Below are 17,863 nucleotides of genomic sequence, written 5' to 3'. Positions count from 1 at the left end.
AAAAATGAAGCAGGAAAGCATTTTAGGCAAGGGAAGCAATTAATGAAAATTTTCAAAATCAGGAGATGGGGTGTCTTCTCTGAAAAATTCAAAGAAACCAGTGTTACTTGATTGAAGAATAAGTGAAGGTGAGTAATGGATTAGAAGACTGAAAAGGTGACAAATTATAAAGAGTTGTAAGAGCCAAGTAGAGGACTTTTCACTTGATCCTGAAGGACATAAGGGACCTAGTAAGAATATATTGAATAGGAAGTTCATATTATTTGACCTCTGCTTTAAGATCACTTTGACAGCTGAGTAAAAGATGGACTAAAAAAGGGAAAGACTTTGAGCAGGGAAAATAACCAACAAACTATTGGAGTAATCCAGGCATGAAGTGATGTGTCACAGAGTGATTGAGAGTGCAAGAGTATTTATAAGAGATGTTATAAAAGTAGAAATGACAGTATTTAACAACAAATTGGTTATTAGGTTTGAAAAAATACAAGGAATCTAGGATGATACCTGGGTTTTAAACCTAGATTTATAGTTTATAGTCATATAAACCTAGATTTGTGGTTTGTAGTCATAATTGATTTCTTTAAAGTAATTCCCTTTTCTTCATTTTTGGGCTTATATTTGGTTTGTTTTAATTTCTCATTTCTTTTAAGATATATTTCTAATTAGACACTTTTTATACTAAACTCATTAAAATTTCCTTTCTACTTAAAAAAAAAAAACTTTCATATATGTCTGACTGCTCAAAATTTCTTTACCAGAACATATTTAAACATTTTTCTTTTCTTAATAAAAACTGATATATTTCTCTTTCTGTTGAATACAAAAAAGTGTCAAATACTGTAAACTTCTTAGTAGAAATGAGTACTGGTTCTTTGTGAGGCCATGTTCATTTTGGCTACTTTTCATAGGTCCCCTGAGAGAGTAATGTGAGACCAATACAGTCTCCAAGAGCAAAAGTTTGACTACTTCTCTCAGTTTTGCTTTGATAGATAAGAAAGAAATCAAGGAAAGGTGTGAAAGGAGTGAATCATGAGCTGACTGAGGGGGAAAAAAATGACTCTCTAAGGTGATCTTGCTTATACTGGTAGATAAATGATACTCTTTGAGCCTTATTTATGCTATCTTTTTTGTCCCACCTTAATTTCCCACCTGTATAATCATATAAAGAGCACTGAATTAGAAATCAGAAAATTGAGAGTTTAAAGCCCAAATCTGTTCTTGGTACCTGTGTGACCTGAACAAGTTGCTTTGTTGACTGTTTTCTTATCTTATAAACAAGGAAATTTGCATAAATGCTATCTATCTAAATTCCTTCTAATTCTAAATCCTATGAACCAAATTATCCTATGTTCTACTATATTGTAGATTTGACTTGGTTCGGGCTTTTTTGAGTTTCCAGCTGTCTTTTTTTTTTTTTTTTAATATCTTATTTAACTTAAGCACATAGGAAAGAACATATTTAATATATACACTAGAACATAAAGAGAACTCAGTATGAAACCATGAATCTCCATTTCATACCACTTGCTTTTTTAAAAGTATATAATAAATTCTACATGCTGCTGTCAAACATTTCCTGTTTTTCTTTGTTTTCTTATGAGCTTCCCTCTGTCTCCTCTTTTCCTTTTAAAAATTTATAGTTCCTCACTGAATTTTTTAGTTACTTTTCAATCTACTGCAAACTTAAGAATTTTGTTGGAGAGTAATATAGGAGCAATGTAGTTCATCTCTCATTCAGGCTGTATCTGTGTTTTTCTAGGGCAGTATATTAACCTCTCAGAATTTGGTGAGTTATGGCAGAGCTTGTTAGTACCTGTTTGGTACTTATTAATGTACCAATTCATTCTTCTGGATAGCACTGCTTTGGGAAATTATAAACTGCAGATTATTAATTTCTACTCTCCCACAGTGCTTAGCTAAAAACCCAATCCAAAAACCCACAGGAACAGCAACAACAAAATACAAAACAACAAGAACTGGATAAATGAAATGAATGAATGAAATATAATTAAATGCTTACTATGTGTCAAGCAAAGTACTAAATTGGAATACCATCTAGCAACCCTGGGATCTCAAGGTTTTGATATTTTTCTTCCCTCATTTAACCAAACTTTATTTTCTCTCCTCTTTTTGCATTTTCTGCAGAGGCTTGTGGCAGTAAATCTGTCTATGATGGACCCGAACAGGAAGAATATTCAACATTCATCATTGATGACCCTCAGGAGACTTATAAAACACTAAAGCAAATCATAGCAGGTGTCGGTGCTTTAGAACAGGAGCACGCCCAATACAAAAGGGATAAATTCAAGAAGACAAAATATGGGAGCCAGTGAGTGGAAAATAATTAGACCATTCTCTCTGAACCGTTAATTCATTGTGTTTGTGTGGTTATAAAATTTTGACAGATTGTAAGAAAGGAGAAATTCTAGGTGATACTTATATCTCAGGGAAGCCAGGTGGATCATGGTTAGAGTGCTTTTCCTATAGTCAGTAAAACACATTTTTCCTGAGTTCAAATCCAGCCTCAGACATTTACTAGTTGTATGACCCCGGTCAAGTTACTTAAACCCTTTTTGCCTCTGTTCCTTTTCTATAAAATGAACTGGAGAAGGAAATGGCAAACTACTCCAGTATTTTTGTTAAGAAATCTCCAAATAAAATCATAAAGAATCAGAAATGACTGACAAATGAGTGAACAAATGAAAGTTACATCTCAGTACTTAATAGCTGGGGTAAAGTCAGGTTTGCCCCCAAGTTCATTTTTTTTTCTATCAACCATTCTCAATGACTTCCTTTCTCCAATAACAGTCAGAGGGGTCTGATAAGGGACTAAATCACCCTAAGATATTAACCATAGACACTCAGGACAATGGAATATCACTATTAAGTTGAATATAGAAAATACACAAGAGACTACTTTCTTAGAGGGCACCAGAATGAATGATATAGGAAGCGAATGCTCAAGAACAATGGATTTGGATGTTGGTTCCTATCTAGAATTTCATTGGTATATGGAAACTCCCTCCATGAATGTAGATGAACAACTCATCTATAGCTTAGCTCTGAACAGTTAAGTGACTGGTATATGATTACACAGCTAAGATGTGTTAGGGAGAAAGACTTTTAACTTGTGTCTTCTTAACCCATCTTAATATTGTTTTATTGCAACTGATTTATGGGTCAGCTAGATGGTGCAGTCAATAGAACACTGGACCTGAATTAAAATCTCTGACACTTAGCTAGCTATGTGATCCTGGTCGTTATTTAACCCCCATTGTCTCCAAAGAAAGAAAGAAAGATTTATGGTTTATCTTAAATGAAAGCCAGCATATTATAGTGGATAGAAGATTGGGTTTGGAGTCAGCAAGACCTAGTACCTATTGAACAAGGGCCAGTCACAACCTCCCAAGGCCCCCAGAAAACTCTCTAAGAACACCAGTTACAGACAAGTTGTCAAGGAAATTTCCCTACAATAATAAAAACTGTCTTCTATCCCTATAAATCCTAAAATGAGAGCATGAAGTTTATCTAATATCACTTTTATTGGTTTTGGTCTTCTTTGCTCTTGTGACTTTTGAATTTTAACCCCACATTCTGTGGCATGGAAATTCTATTGTGTCTGTTTCTCTAGAATAGAAAACACCAACTTGGAGACCATTACAGAGCCATTTAATATGAAACAATGTTCCTAAGTCATCAGAAGATAGGTACAGAATGTATTGCTTCCCCATGGAGCAGATTATTCACTACTTACCTAGAACTAGCATCAGAAATAAACAAAGAATTTTGCATTATAATCATGGGACCATCAGGATAGAATTGAAGACCTCCTTGGAGGTCATCTGGTTCAACTCCCTCGTTTAATGGATAAAGAACTGTAGTCCTTTTCAAAAAAAAAAAAAAAAGAAAAAAAAAGAAATGATTTTCTTGCTTAGGTTCTCACATGTATTTAGGGAGCAGAAGTAGAATTAAAACTTGGCCCTTCTCATTCCCTTTATTCTAGATCCCCACCTAATTCAGGGATCCTCCCCTCTGTAATATCTCTGACTAAAGGATATTCAATCTTTGCTTGTGATTGAAGAGTGGGGGGGATTTAAAAATATCTCAAATTGTTATTTTCTAAAAACCCTTATTTGAACCAAACCTTCTGAATGACATCAATTTTGTTTTGTCGTGCTATGTAGATTATGTCTATTCCTTCTTTACCTGTCAATGCTTTTAAATATTTGAAGACAGTGAATCACAACCATGTAATAATAATTTTAAAAAGCCTCTAGTTTTTTGGGCTTCAATTTCCTTGTGATAGTATCTCTGCATTGTACTCACTCCTTCCTCCATCATAGAATCTTACCAAATCCTTTTTTAGGTATTACTTAATACTCTTGACTGGTTACACTCTTTTGGAATGTTTCTAAGTCCTCTAAATGGACTGAGATACCCACCTCCACCAAATCTTTTTTTCCTTAAGTTAAATACCTCATATTCTTTCATAGAATAGATCCCTCCTCCCTTTTGCCATCCTGGCCAACATCCTCCAGACAAGTTTTGAATTTGTTACTGTCCTGAGGAATAGAGCTGAGTGTAACTTGGATTTTGCTTTTTTTGCTTTTTTCTTTTTTTGTGAGGCAATCGTGTCTAGCTCAGGGTCAAACAATTAGTCAGTGTCTGAGCCCCAATTTGAATTCAGATCCTCCCAACTCCAGAGCCAGTGGACTATCTACTGTCCCATCTAGCTGTCCCTCAGAACTAAACATAGTACTCTGGAAGTGATTTTCTGTGTGGCCCTTTTCTTTTCCCAATTTCTACTTAAGAGTATATATATTCATTAGGAGCAACTAGATGGCACAGTGCATAGAGTACTGACCCTGGAGTTAGAAACACCTGGATTCAAATCAGATCTCAGACACTTAACACTTATTTGCTGTGTGACCTTAAGCAAGTTACTTAATCCTAATTGCTTTGTAACCCCTTCCCCTCTCCCCAAAAAAGACAAAAGAAGAGTACATTCATTAAAACAAAACAAAATAAAAACAAAAACAGAACAAACAAACAAACAAACAAAAAACCAGTCTCATTTAGATTGAGCTTGTGGTCAGCTAAAATCCTGAAATAAATTTCACACAAATTGCTGTTATTCTGAGTTACACCATCTTTTCCTTGAGATTTTGACCCCAAACAGTATAATTTTCATCTTGTTGCAATAGGAAGAGATATATTAAACTCAGCATCCAACTCCCTCATTTTGCAGATAAGAAAACCTAGAAATCTGTGTTTGCTGTTGTCAATACTTAATGCAGATATCAATTTTACCATCAGAAAGCATTATTGACCATACCAATACACAGGTTGTGTCTCAAGTGATAGACAAGAAAGACTCATTTTTTTTCCTCCCTGTGTCCATTACAGAGAACATCCCATTGGAGATAAGAGTTTCCAGAGTTACATTCGACAACAATCTGAGATTTCTGCGCATTCCATTTAGAATTGGAAAGATGACCCAGGATGGAGCAGTAGGATTGGATGAGGGAAGCTGAGACTTTTGAAAAGGAAAATAACAAACAACAACAAAAGACAAAGCAAGCATGGAAAGGGATCCACATGTCAGAAAATGTGTAGATAACAAGTCAAGCTTATGGAACTTGAGACTTAACGTGTTCTTTCCTCTCTCCAAGAACTGTTATAATAGTTGCTATGCACTTTATTCATCTGGTGTTTGCCAGGTGACTGAACTCCTGCCTCCCTGGCATGTTTGTTGTCATCGTCTGAATTTGCCTCAGTCCCTTGGGAATCTAGAGATCAGTTCAATGATCAAGATTGTGTGGACGTCATCTTGACAGCACTCCAGCAGTCCACCGCCTTTGGGAAGCCAAGCCTGCTGTTGTGGACTTGATTAATAGGCAGCAGAATTTTTAGAGCTGTGTATTTTTTTGTTTGTTTGTTTCACATGCAGTTTTGCTGTTCCCCATTACTGTACAGTATTCCACCCATCTCTGTAGTCCCTTAGAAAATGCTTTGTAACACTCTGCTTTTAACACATTCAATGAAGTTAAGAAGATCCTTTCTTTTTTTAAATTAGCCTGTCATTGTGTAGTTTGTAGGGGACAGGCTGGAGAACAGGGTCTCTTGTGGGTTTTTTTAAGCTAGATAATAAGTTTTGTGGCTGTAACATGCAGACTTTCTTAGAAATCCAAATCCAAATGGTACTCTTGGTATTTTTGAGATACAGAGTTTCTTCTGCAGACCTAATAGGGGCTGTAGCCTTTTGCCCAAGACAGTTCAGGGCCAACTTCAAAAATTCCAGCTAGTATCCTGGGGATGGAAAGGGACATGGAACTCCAATATCCTCTCCAAGTCTTTTACTATATCTGCCACAAGTGTGATAGAGAGCACTGTGGGACTGGTTGCTCTTGAAAGGGTCATGTTGCAAGAGGTATGAAGCATCAACTGGTGGCTTCTGGTTTAAAGGGCGCTGCCTTACTTCAGGCAAGGATAATGTGCCCAGACTAGTGCCTATCAACTGGGATTGGTACCAAATTCCAGATTTAGAGCTACAGAGCTATTTTTTCCCTACTGAATGATATTTAAAACCAGATTCCAAACTGTTGGGCACCACTTTGGGGATTTGGGAGGAATTAAAAAAAAAGATATATACATTTTCAAAATGTTTTTATTAATATTTTTAAAGACAGTTTTTTAAATGAACTCTTTGATAAAAAAATGTAACTCAGTGTTAAAGCATTGGAGCCTGTGATCATTAAATTGCCAGTGGAGAGATGCAATTTGGCAGTGTTTTTTTTTTCTTTTTTTAACAGATCAATGATTTTCTCCTAGAGAGGAATTTCCTCTACCAATAGATTAATGTATTCTTTCCAGATGATAGTCTTAGAGAGCTGCCTAAGGCACAAATAGGGTTAAGTGACCTTAGAATCAAGGTCACACAGCCAACCCACATCAGAGAACCCAGGTATCCCCCAGTTGAAGGCCAACTCTCTAGCCATTTCGAGTATGCCAGTAAAGAGGGATAAATAAACTGTGTATCTCACTAATACCAATAAGTGGTGTTGGAAGGGAAGAAATCTTAAGATTGAAAAATACATGTTCTTTGACTGCCAAAACTTTGTTCTGCCAGTTCCTAAAAAAAGTGTTTTGCCCTTGTCACCCTGAATCCTCTTCAGAGCCTTGGCCATGGTTTTGGGAGCAGCTTTCATAGGGCAGCAGCTACAGATGCTTTTGGTGGGGAGGTTAATGGAACAAGTTGGACCAGAATTTTAAAAAAACATGCAAGTAAAAACCTCTTCATTTTGCTATCAAGCTCGTTTGCTAGAGCATTTAAAAGCCAGTATTCTCAATGGGTTTGCAATGTGCTTATGTGGCTGGCTGGTTTTTGCAAAGCTCTGTTTTATAGTATGGTGATGTTTACGTCATAATTTCTCTCTGTTCTTGTTTGGAAATATTATAGTTCAGACTCTTAACCTAAGTGGGGAAAAATGATGATGTTCTTTGTCATCAAAGAAATAGTGGAGGGTGGGTAGTAAAATGATGCAGAAAATCAAATTTGGGGCACACAGCAATTAGGCAGCCACTAAACTGCAATTTTTAACATGGGTTTATAACTTAATATTCTGTTTATAAAATACTAATGATCTGTGATGTATTTTACTTGCCAATTAAAACAAATGTTTTATTCTTTCTGAAAACAGGCTTTGGTTTTTCATTAGTGTTGCATTTATGATTCTCTATATATGTGGGGTGGTCTTATTGGGAAGAATTTAAGGCCTGATAGAAGTAGCTATTATTAGATATCATCTGAACAGAGGCAAATGGAGAGAAATGGACATGGAAATTGATCTCATGTGGAATCTCATTGAATGATCATTTAAGTCTTAAGGTATATTCCCCTGTTGCTGGCATGAATTAGAACATAATTTACTGAGGAGCCTTTTAGGTAGAAATTGTAACCAATGGAATTGCACATGTTTCCAGATGTTATTCACCTTGAAAGATGGGAAGAAAGTGGAAGGCCACGATAAGTAGGGTTGATGTGCCCTTCAGATGACTAATAAGATGCTTACTAAGTGTGGAATGACAAGATAGGAATATGGCTGGCACTGCTCCCATGTCATTCATTAATGTCAGTGCAGTCATTGGGGAAGAGTGGTCAGTTCAGGGGAAAGAGAATGGACCAAGACCAGAAGGGTAAAAAAGAAAAGTGAGGTCACTACAAAGGTATGTGAGTGGCTTGGCCCAGGGGAAGTAGATTGAAATTGGTAGTTAAAATAAAACCAGGGATAGGCAATTAGGTTAATAGATAATCAATAAAGGAGGTGAACAGAATGGTTACTTTGGTTTCTTTGATTTGATTTCTTTTTTTATATACACTGAAAGTCCTTCTCTCTGCAATCAGTAATTTTATATATATATATATATATATATATATATATGTAGAGAGAGAGACACACACAAAAAGAATGGGGAGGGAGGAGGAAGAGAGAAATGCTGCTATTTGAAGTTAGATTTTTCGGGAGAGAAAGACAAATTGAGAAACTTATTAAGATATATCAGAAAATGACATGTTTTTCTGGATGTTTCAAAATGTAGGAATGATAGTCTCAGTCAGGGATGGAATTGAGCTAAAGAGAGCTAGTAGATATTGATTGGCCTTTGGTCTTTCAAATCAGAGCAAGAACTCTAAAAGTTAAAAGGATTTGGAAAGAGTAGATGCATTTAACTTCCAAGTCAGGTGTCACATAGAATTATATGGATAGTAGAGCAAGAAAATTATTAAGACAAGTTCAAGTTCAAGAACCAATATCCAAGATGAAAACCAACAATAAAAACCAATGTCCCAGACATATGAATAAATGTAAACAACTTGAATGATAAAGTGAAATGAAGACCACGATGCAAGGAAATACTTTCTACATCATAGGGGTTAAGGGGATGGTACCTTCACAATTTGGAAAATTTATATAAAAATTTTTGGCCTTCCCTTCAAACCAGAGAAAAATTCTGATTTTTTTCTTTTATGAGGTGTTTACAGTACCTAATTATAATATTTGGGTTGATGTTGTACAATAATATGCACATATTTTGCACATTTTAAGTTTCTAAACTTTTTCTGTGTCATTTGCTGGTCTTCATATGTCATGAGACTACTGCAAAATTCCCCCCAAAATCCATTTAATTTCTTATGTCAACCCATGTTATTTTGAAACCAATGGGAAAAGTCAAGATATAGAAGGAATAACTATGGATAAAACTTCATAGACTTCTTAAATGTCTAGCAATCCATATGTCTAGTTAGCAGCTCTAATGAGCTAATGCAACTGTATTTGCTCAGACTACAATTTTCATTAATACTTCAAGACTCCATATTTTCATCCTGATGTGTGGATATTTCAATAACATTCACAACTGGTGGCTCATGGTTCCATCCATTGTATTCCAATCTCTTCCCTCTTTAGCATTGCCCCAAAGAATTCACTCAATTTGTATTTAGTCTAACATATATTTATATGCTTTATTTACATATAAATATATTTTCATCTATACATTTTCAACTGCTTTGGAGCCTGCCATTAGAAAAATATAAATACAAATAAAAGTATATATATATATGTATATATATATATATGCATATATACGCATATGTTTTGTATATATACATATACTCATACACATGTACAATTATATATTATATGAAATATATGTTCAATACGTATGTATAGATATAAAGTGTATACTTTACAAAATAATTCCCATGTGCATATATATGTGTGTTATGTGCATATGCATGTATATATACATTCACATATATACATGCATACACGTACACACACGTGATCATAATCAGTTTAGCAAACTTCATTTAACCCAAGCATGGAATGTTAGCAAACTTTCCTAATACTAATATCTGTGATGAATACTAATACCTGAGGAGAAGGGAGGGCCATAATCTAGGCCACCTGTCCCTAATGTTTCCCTGCCACTTTGTCCCTGTGAATTTGCCCCATAATAACAATCAAATATAAGAGCCTAAGTGCTCACTTTTCTCCAAGATATCCTCTTTTGTTGCTTTTGAAGTTCTGGCCAGATTTTTATGCTTTTCTGGACTGGAATAAGTCATGTACTGGAGTTTCTCACTGTATTAAACATTATTCAGTTTAATACAAATTTCAGACTTTTATTTTATTTCTTGTGGACTTAGGTTAAGTACCTGACAGAGGTGAGTGACCTGTCTCCAATTTAGCAAGCTATCTTTGCAGAAAGCTTTTCTTCTTTTTCTTTAGAACTATGAATTTTCCTTCCTTTTAGTTGCAGTTGCTTTTTGTCTTCTGCTATAATAAGAATGTCAATATAACTTGGTCCCTCCAGTTGTTGTGCTACTTTTTTTCATCCATAGATCAGTAGCTCACATTTAAAATACCAGCAATTAATTTGATGTTTATAGATATAGCTGTCCTGGTAGTCCTCCTTAAATAAACATTCTGAGAAGATTTTATCAGAGAAAAAGGTTGGAATTTACTTAGATTCCTTTGAAATATTTGTGAATTGTCAAATATTTAAAGGTGAAGAACTGTTGGCTCAGATTTACAAAGCAAACTATGTATAATTTTTATCAATAATATCATATTACTTAATAACATATCGCAGGGAAGGCAACTAGGTGGCGCAGTGGATAGAGCATCAGACTTCATAGTCAGGAGGACCTAAGTTCAAATCTGGCCTCAGACACTTAACACTTCCTTGCTGTGTGACCTTGGACAAGTCACTTAACCCCAATTGCCTCAGCAAAATAAATAAATTAATTAATTAATTAATTAATAAAATATAGCATGCAAATTATGCATGAGAATACAAAATTTTGACAAATAAAACTAGAATTGTTTCTAAAAACCTTCTTTTTAAAATATAGGATTCAAGTTCCTCATGAATTTCATCAAATCATTGCCCAGTTATCTTTGTACCTTTAGATTTTAGTACCAGAGAAACGATTTTCTCTAGGCTATTCAGGGTATAAAGGAATAACTCTTTTGACCAAGTTATTCAAAATAGAGATGGTCAACAGAGCATATATATGAGGCCACCATTTAAAGCATTTATATTCTTATCTACATATGCAAATATAGGAATTAGTCCATGTGAGTTATTTTACATTCCATAGAATGCAGTATCATACCTTACCATTATGATGACATCACCATTCTCCCAAGAATACTATATGATTATGAGTTATGGAATACCACAATCAAAGTTGTAGACTTACATATAAGACAAAGGAAAAGCACAGGAGAAGGGGATTAGGAGGCTGGAATGCATTACCAACAAAAACTACTTAGGACAAGCAACATAAAGGATATTATCAGAGATTCATGAGACTGGAAGAAAAGGTGAATTGGTCAACCAAAGAACAGCCCAAATGGTTTGTTGATATCCGTGAAATACTAAGTTGTCTAGAACCGGACTTCTTTTTATTATAGCTTTTTGTTTACAAAACATAGGCATGGGTAATTTTTCAACATTGATCCTTGAAAAACCTTCTGTTCCAACTTTTCCCTCCTTCCCTCCCCACCTCCTCCCCTAGATGGCAGATAGTCCAATACATGTTAAATATGTTAAAGTATATGTTAAATCCAATATATGTATACATATTTATACAGTTATCTCTCTGCACAAGAAAAATCGTATCTAGAAAGAAAGAAAAAAACCTGAGAAGGAAAAAAAAAATGCAAGTAAACAATAGCAGAAAGAGTGGAAAGGCTATGTTGTGGTCCACAATTATTTCCCATTGTTCTCTCTCTGGCTGTAGATGATTCTCTTCTTTACTAAACAATTGGAACTGGTTTGAACCATTTCATTGTTGAAGAGAGCCACATCCATCAGAGTTGATCATCGTATAATCTTCTTGTTGCCATGTATAATGATCTCCTGCTTATTTCACTGCCTCTCTGAAATCCTCCTGCTGGTCAATTCTTACAGAACAATAATATTCCGTAACATCCATATACCACAATTTATTCGGCCATTCTCCAATTGATGGACATCCATTCAACTTCCAGTTTCTGGCCACTACAAAAAGGGCTGCCACAAACATTTTTTTCACATGTGGGTCCCTTCTTTAAGCTCTCTTTATGATATAAACCCAGTAATAACATTTAGAACAGGACTTCTTAAACTTTTTTCCATTTGTGATCTCTTTTTGCCCAAGAAATTTTAAGTTATATTGAATATATAAAATAGATATACAAATCAAACATCCAGTGTTATGCAATCCCATATAGGACTGCAACCCACAGTTTAAGAAGCTTTTTGATGCAGAAGACCCCTAACACCTCTGTGATACTCTTCATGGATTTATGTAATGAACCAAAAGTCACACTGGATGAGAATATATGAATAGGATCCAAGTTCCATCTTTTGGGGGCATTATCCACATCAAGGAAATCACACATCTATGGAAATATAATTATTATTAAGTAGAAAGTAAGTACACTTTCAGCATTATCAAAGTTAAGACAACTATTAGTCACTTAACAGGAAGTCACAGATCCATGGAAATATGGAAATATAATTATTATAAAGTAGAAAGTAGGTATGTTTTCAGGATTATCACAGTTAAGACAACTATTGTCCAACTAATTAACAAGCATTTAAATGTTTGTTATATATGCCAGGCACGGTATTGTGCCCTAGGAATACTAAACCAAAAAATTAAGGTCTCTGACTTCAGTATAACAGCCTGGGTTTCTATGGAAATGAGAAACGTTCAGGCAGATGTTATCCCTGTACAGGCAACCCACACTAGCCCCTCCTGCAACTATGAACAGAGTAGAAGCCACCACTTCCAAACCTCCAGAACCTTTGAGGTCACGGGGTTAGCTATCTGAAGAAAAGAAACACAAAATGAGGCAGGAACTACCAGGTACTCAAGTGCAAGCTCACCTTGTTATGGTCCCTGAGAGATGGTCAAGGATGCCTTGACAGTGAAGCAGAGAAAAATATGCTGTCTTTCTCTACCCCTCACTAGAAGCACATTTTACTTTCTGGAAAGCCCCATTGAAGGGAATACATCCAGGAAACTCTCGCCTCATTTAAAAAGTCATCAGCTCTTCCAATTCAGCAGCCAATGAAGGGACTTCATTTCAAATTGTAAACTTTTTAACTCATTAGACAACTGCTAGAGCTCTCATGAATATGGACTGGAACCATGTCCCAAATACCTCCACATACTCTGAGAAATAGCCTGGACAAGTTCATTAACTCACATAAGTAAATATAACATATCTAGAAGGTAAATACAAAGCAGTAGAAACACTGACAGCTAGAAAGCTCAGAAAAACTTCATGCAGGAAATAGCTCCTGAGCTGAGTTTTGAATGAAAGGAAAGATGCTTTAAAAAAATCATAGTGCTACAATGGAAAGGGATCTTGAATATGCACCAAATCCAACTGCCTCATTCAACAGTCAAGGAACCTGGACTTAACTAAGTCACAGAAGCATTAAGCTACTAGATCAGGATCTAGGATCAGGACCTCTGATTCCAAAGCTTTGGCTCTTTCTACTGGACCACATTGTCAAATATCAACTTATCTGAAATGGAGAGAAGAGACACGGGAGACACCATCATGGCTAAATCTTCAAACTGGATGATTCAATTAGCTCTTGAATAATCCACTATTGACTATATTGTGGTTTAAGGCCAGACAGAGCAACTTTTGACGTCAGTTTCTGTTTGAAGTGATGTCATAGGGGACACATGGCAACAAGTGGACCTCTCATCCTGACAGTAAGTCTCCCAAAGTCCATTTCCCTAGGGAGGGGACCCAGAGGAAAGGTTTCTAAACCATGCTTCCAGTCTGAGGTTTATTTTTTTTTTCAGAATCAACATCTCTCATTGGCTTTTTCTTTCCCATGATTTAAAAGAGAAAGAGAAACAAATCATGGAGAAGGAGACAGTACACAGACGACACAGGCTCATCACAGGGGTTCCACCCACTGTCATGGCCCCTGGGCTTCACAAAGGGGTCACTGAAGCATCTGAACTTCAGAGGAGCAAGAGTGTTGGGGGATTTCCCCCCAAGGGAGAACCTGTGGCTCCCATTGAGAAGCTGCTGCAGGAGTTTGGTGAGAGAGGGCCCTGGAGCCTGAGACTTTCTTGGGGGAGAAGACTTTGGGGTCCTGATGCTCTGGGAATAAATGTTGCAAAGAAAGACAGACAGTTAATGTTTTTGAAGCCATGATGCTAGTGGGGGAGGGGGATAGGGAGAAAGAAAGCATGCAAACGAAAAAATAGACACTTTATGGAAATAAAGTAGGCCCCATTTGAGGAAGCATCAAAGGGTCTCCAATTTAGAAGTCAAAGGTAATTTAGGTATAGTTCATCAAGCTGCCCCATGATATTACAGTTGAGGAAACCAAAGCCCTACTTAACTCCACTGAAGTTAAGTGACATACTTAAGTTACATCAAGCTTGGTTTTGGCTGTACTGTATTACTTCCAGCTGTTCTTCTCAAAGAACCAAGAAGAAAAAAATGATAGCAAAGATATTTGACTCTTCCCAGAGATGTAAAGCTATCTTTTATTTATAAGCAAAAAATTGGGAACTTATGCCATTGAAGGCGGAACCAATATTTATGCTTCTCAAAGATGCTACAGTTGAACAAAGCATGATTTTTCCAGTTGGTTCTGGCTTGTAACAATTACACTTGAAATAGTACAGTATTTAGGCAGAACTGTGCTTTCAAGATCCTAGGTTCATATTTTCAACTGAAAATATTTTCAAAGTAATGGGATGATACTATTTTATATGTAAGAGTATTTTTACAAAGTCCCTACACATATATTATGTAAATAAGTTAGTATATACAACAAGGGGAAATGATAACATTTATGCATATATGTATAACATTTTAAAAAGTCTTAACTGGGATATATGTGTATCATATACATATAACATATGTGTACATATATATTTGTGTGTTTACATATTATACACTTTATCTGATATTAGTGAATTTTGAGACTCTCCAGCTTTTCCCCTTCTATCTAAGGATTTCAGAACATTTTGCTCAAATTTGAGGGAACATAAACTTGTAGAGAAACAAATGTGTAGAGATTCCTAATCCAGTGACTTGTCTGTAAAAGTTGCATTGTGAGTTAATAGTATTTAGACCCAGCATACTTTCCTTTACCTGCCTAGAATCCCTAAATTAATTCTGGGAGATTGAATTTCTGAGACAATTCCATAAGTAATTTTTAATAAAGAGTTAAAAATAAAATTGTGATAAATGAAATCTATTACTTGAACCTTTCAATTTGGGGGCAAAATTAAACAAGGAGAATTTAACTTTTTATGTTATGTATGAAAATCTAACAAATTCCATCAATTCTACTATTGCATAAAAATGAAGTATGAGTTAAGAAATATTAGATTAAAATATTAGTTTTTATCAGCATCACTTTAATATTTTATATTTGGAGCCTGCCTCACTTTAATATTTTATATTTGGAGCCTGAAAGGATCTCAGAAGCAATCTACCCAGGTCTTTCTTTATCACTGTCCAAGTTAAGTGGTACCATACTAATGGGCTTGGTGTGAAGAATATCTAAATTCAAATCTAGTCTCAGAAATTTCCTAATTGTGTATAACAAATTACTTAACATCTATTTCCTTATCTTTAAAATGTGAGTATGATAGCACCTTCCTGACAAGATTTTTGGGAGAATCAAATGAGATAATAATTGTAAAACTTTTTTTTAACACCTGGACATAGATAGTAAAGTGTTTCCTTCCTTCCTTGTTATAGTTACAGCTATACTTCTCACCAACAACACAATCATGATTTCTCCAGTTTTCTCAAGAGGTTTATATACATTGTACAAACAGTAAATTTACTTTGATTCATTATAACTTTTAAAAATAGAATACATATAGGACACTACATACTCAAAAGGCAATGGAAAAGACATCTAGGAAATGTATGATCAGAAAAGAAAATGGGTTGATCACCAAATGAGACTGAGAGGGAGAGAGGAATAGCTCAGGTGCTGCAGAGGTACTCACAAAATGCTGAAACACTAAGAGATCCTCCATATTTTCAGGTCAATGTTTTTTGGTGACATGGACAAGATTCATAGAGACTTTGGTGGGTTATGATCTAAATTTGAAAGGAATGCCCACATTAATAAGATCAGACATGCACTGATTTTCTTTTTTTTTTAATTATAGCTTTTTATTTACAAGATATATGCATAGGTAATTTTTCAGCATGGACAATTGCAAAACCTTTTGTTCCAACTTTTCCCCTCCTTCCCCCCACCCCCTCCCCCAGATGGCAGATTGACCAATACATGTTAAATATGTTAAAGTATAAGTTAAATACAATATATGTATACATGTCCAAACAGCATGCACTGATTTTCAAGTGTACCCTTGAAAGAAAAAATATCTCTAAAACAAGCAATGATAAAGAATGTTGTAATGTGAAGGGAGCAACAGTTTGAATGACCTCCTTTACCTTGTTGTCCAAATTACACTTGGACGTTGACTGGTTAACAAAAGATAATCAAATATAATCAAATAGCCTAAGAAAAACTGAAGATAATTCCAAAAGAATAGAATTATTAAGGAATCGCTAGAAAGCAAATGCTTAAAATCATTGAATCGCATCTTCCTCCCACGGGCAGAACTGTATTTAGTAGCATCTTACCAATAGGATTAAGCCCAGTATCTTGTTTCTAAGGGAGATGAGAAGTGCAGCTGAGGTCGACATGATTGCTCTAATTTTTTTTGGCCCCAAAAAGCAGAGATAGAAGCTGTGGGTAGAAATTGCAGAGGAAGAATTTGACTTAATACAATATTGAAAGTTTTCCCAAAGGGGAACCTGTCTGGCTTAGAAAGTGGTAAGTTTCCTGGAACAGGATGCATTCAAGCAAAGGCTGGAATGGCTGAGGATTTTATAGAAAGAATACCTGGACCAGATAAAGAGCCAAAAAGAGGATCTCGGTTTGAATCTCCACTCTGTTACCTACTTCCTGTGTGACCTTGGACAAATCCCTTCATTCCTTTTGGGTTTAGTTTTCTTCATCTGTAAAATGGGAGGGTTGGATAGACCCCTTCCAACTCTTTTAGCTTTAAGATATCTCTCTATCTTAAATACCTTCTTTGAAGAAGGTTTATTGGTTTAGTCTTTATCTAAAGGCAAAGACAAAGACATCCTTGTCTGAAAATGAAGAGGCAGAGGAAGAAAGTGAAAGCATCGGAACTCCACTCTGCTGCTTCTGACTCTCCCTTCCCTTAGTAGTGATGGGACATAGGGAAATAAAAAGAAACTCAGCATTCTTTAATTAGTTGGTTGATTGTTTGGTCTTTCATTCTCAAAGAAAACCAAAGTGACATTATATTAGAGCCAAGTTACAAGGTTTCCAACTGATGCCGATCAGACCGATACAAGCTTGAAATGCTCTACCACAAATCTGTCACAAATAGTTCATGTGAACATCTGGGGTGACTTCTCAAGCTTTGCACATCTCATGTTTCTTTTAAGCTACTTCAATTCTGCTTTGCTTATGGAACGCACAGCATGCTGAGTGGTTCTGTGCTAGGGTCTCTTTCATGTAGGGAATCAACTTTAACAATTTCTTTGCCCTTGGTTGGAAGAACCTTGCCATGTCTCTTTGGTTCCCACTCTGTAGCTTGGTCCATAATTTTTGAAGGGAGCACCAGGACAAAGAAGGCATGAATTGGAGATAGAGGACCTGTATTTGAATCCTGGCTCTTCCAGTCATTAGTTGAGTTGACTCTAGATAAGTCATTCAATCTCTCTGGAACTAGGCTGTTGTCTCTTTTGCAAAATGACAGGGC

General features: G+C 35.7%; 2 protein-coding genes across 12 annotated transcripts in view; both read left to right on the top strand.

The window, feature by feature from the left end:
* Positions 1 to 7,697, top strand: part of RASA3 (RAS p21 protein activator 3) — a 292,598-nt gene extending 284,901 nt beyond the window's left edge. For all 4 annotated transcript variants that reach the window (XM_074299614.1, XM_074299612.1, XM_074299611.1 and 1 more), the window contains 2 exons: positions 2,146 to 2,329; positions 5,407 to 7,697. In XM_074299614.1, the coding sequence (XP_074155715.1) occupies positions 2,146 to 2,329; positions 5,407 to 5,482 (260 nt within the window). In that variant the 3' untranslated portion in view covers positions 5,483 to 7,697. The remainder of the gene's footprint in view (positions 1 to 2,145; positions 2,330 to 5,406) is intronic.
* A 6,104-nt stretch (positions 7,698 to 13,801) lies between these two features.
* C3H13orf46 (chromosome 3 C13orf46 homolog) overlaps positions 13,802 to 17,863 on the top strand; it is a 39,658-nt gene continuing 35,596 nt past the window's right edge. For 5 of the 8 annotated variants that reach the window (XM_074299608.1, XM_074299603.1, XM_074299609.1 and 2 more), the window contains exon 1: positions 13,803 to 14,124. In XM_074299608.1, the coding sequence (XP_074155709.1) occupies positions 13,941 to 14,124 (184 nt within the window). In that variant the 5' untranslated portion in view covers positions 13,803 to 13,940. Of the gene's footprint in view, positions 14,125 to 17,863 lie in introns of all 8 variants that reach the window. The other 3 variants (XM_074299607.1, XM_074299606.1, XM_074299605.1) reach the window with 2 other exon arrangements.

This window comes from Sminthopsis crassicaudata, chromosome 3 (assembly GCF_048593235.1).
Source record: "Sminthopsis crassicaudata isolate SCR6 chromosome 3, ASM4859323v1, whole genome shotgun sequence".
Lineage (NCBI taxonomy): Eukaryota > Metazoa > Chordata > Mammalia > Dasyuromorphia > Dasyuridae > Sminthopsis > Sminthopsis crassicaudata.
The sequence above is the reverse complement of the archived record's forward strand: the minus strand, read 5'-3'. Positions and strand labels throughout refer to the sequence as shown.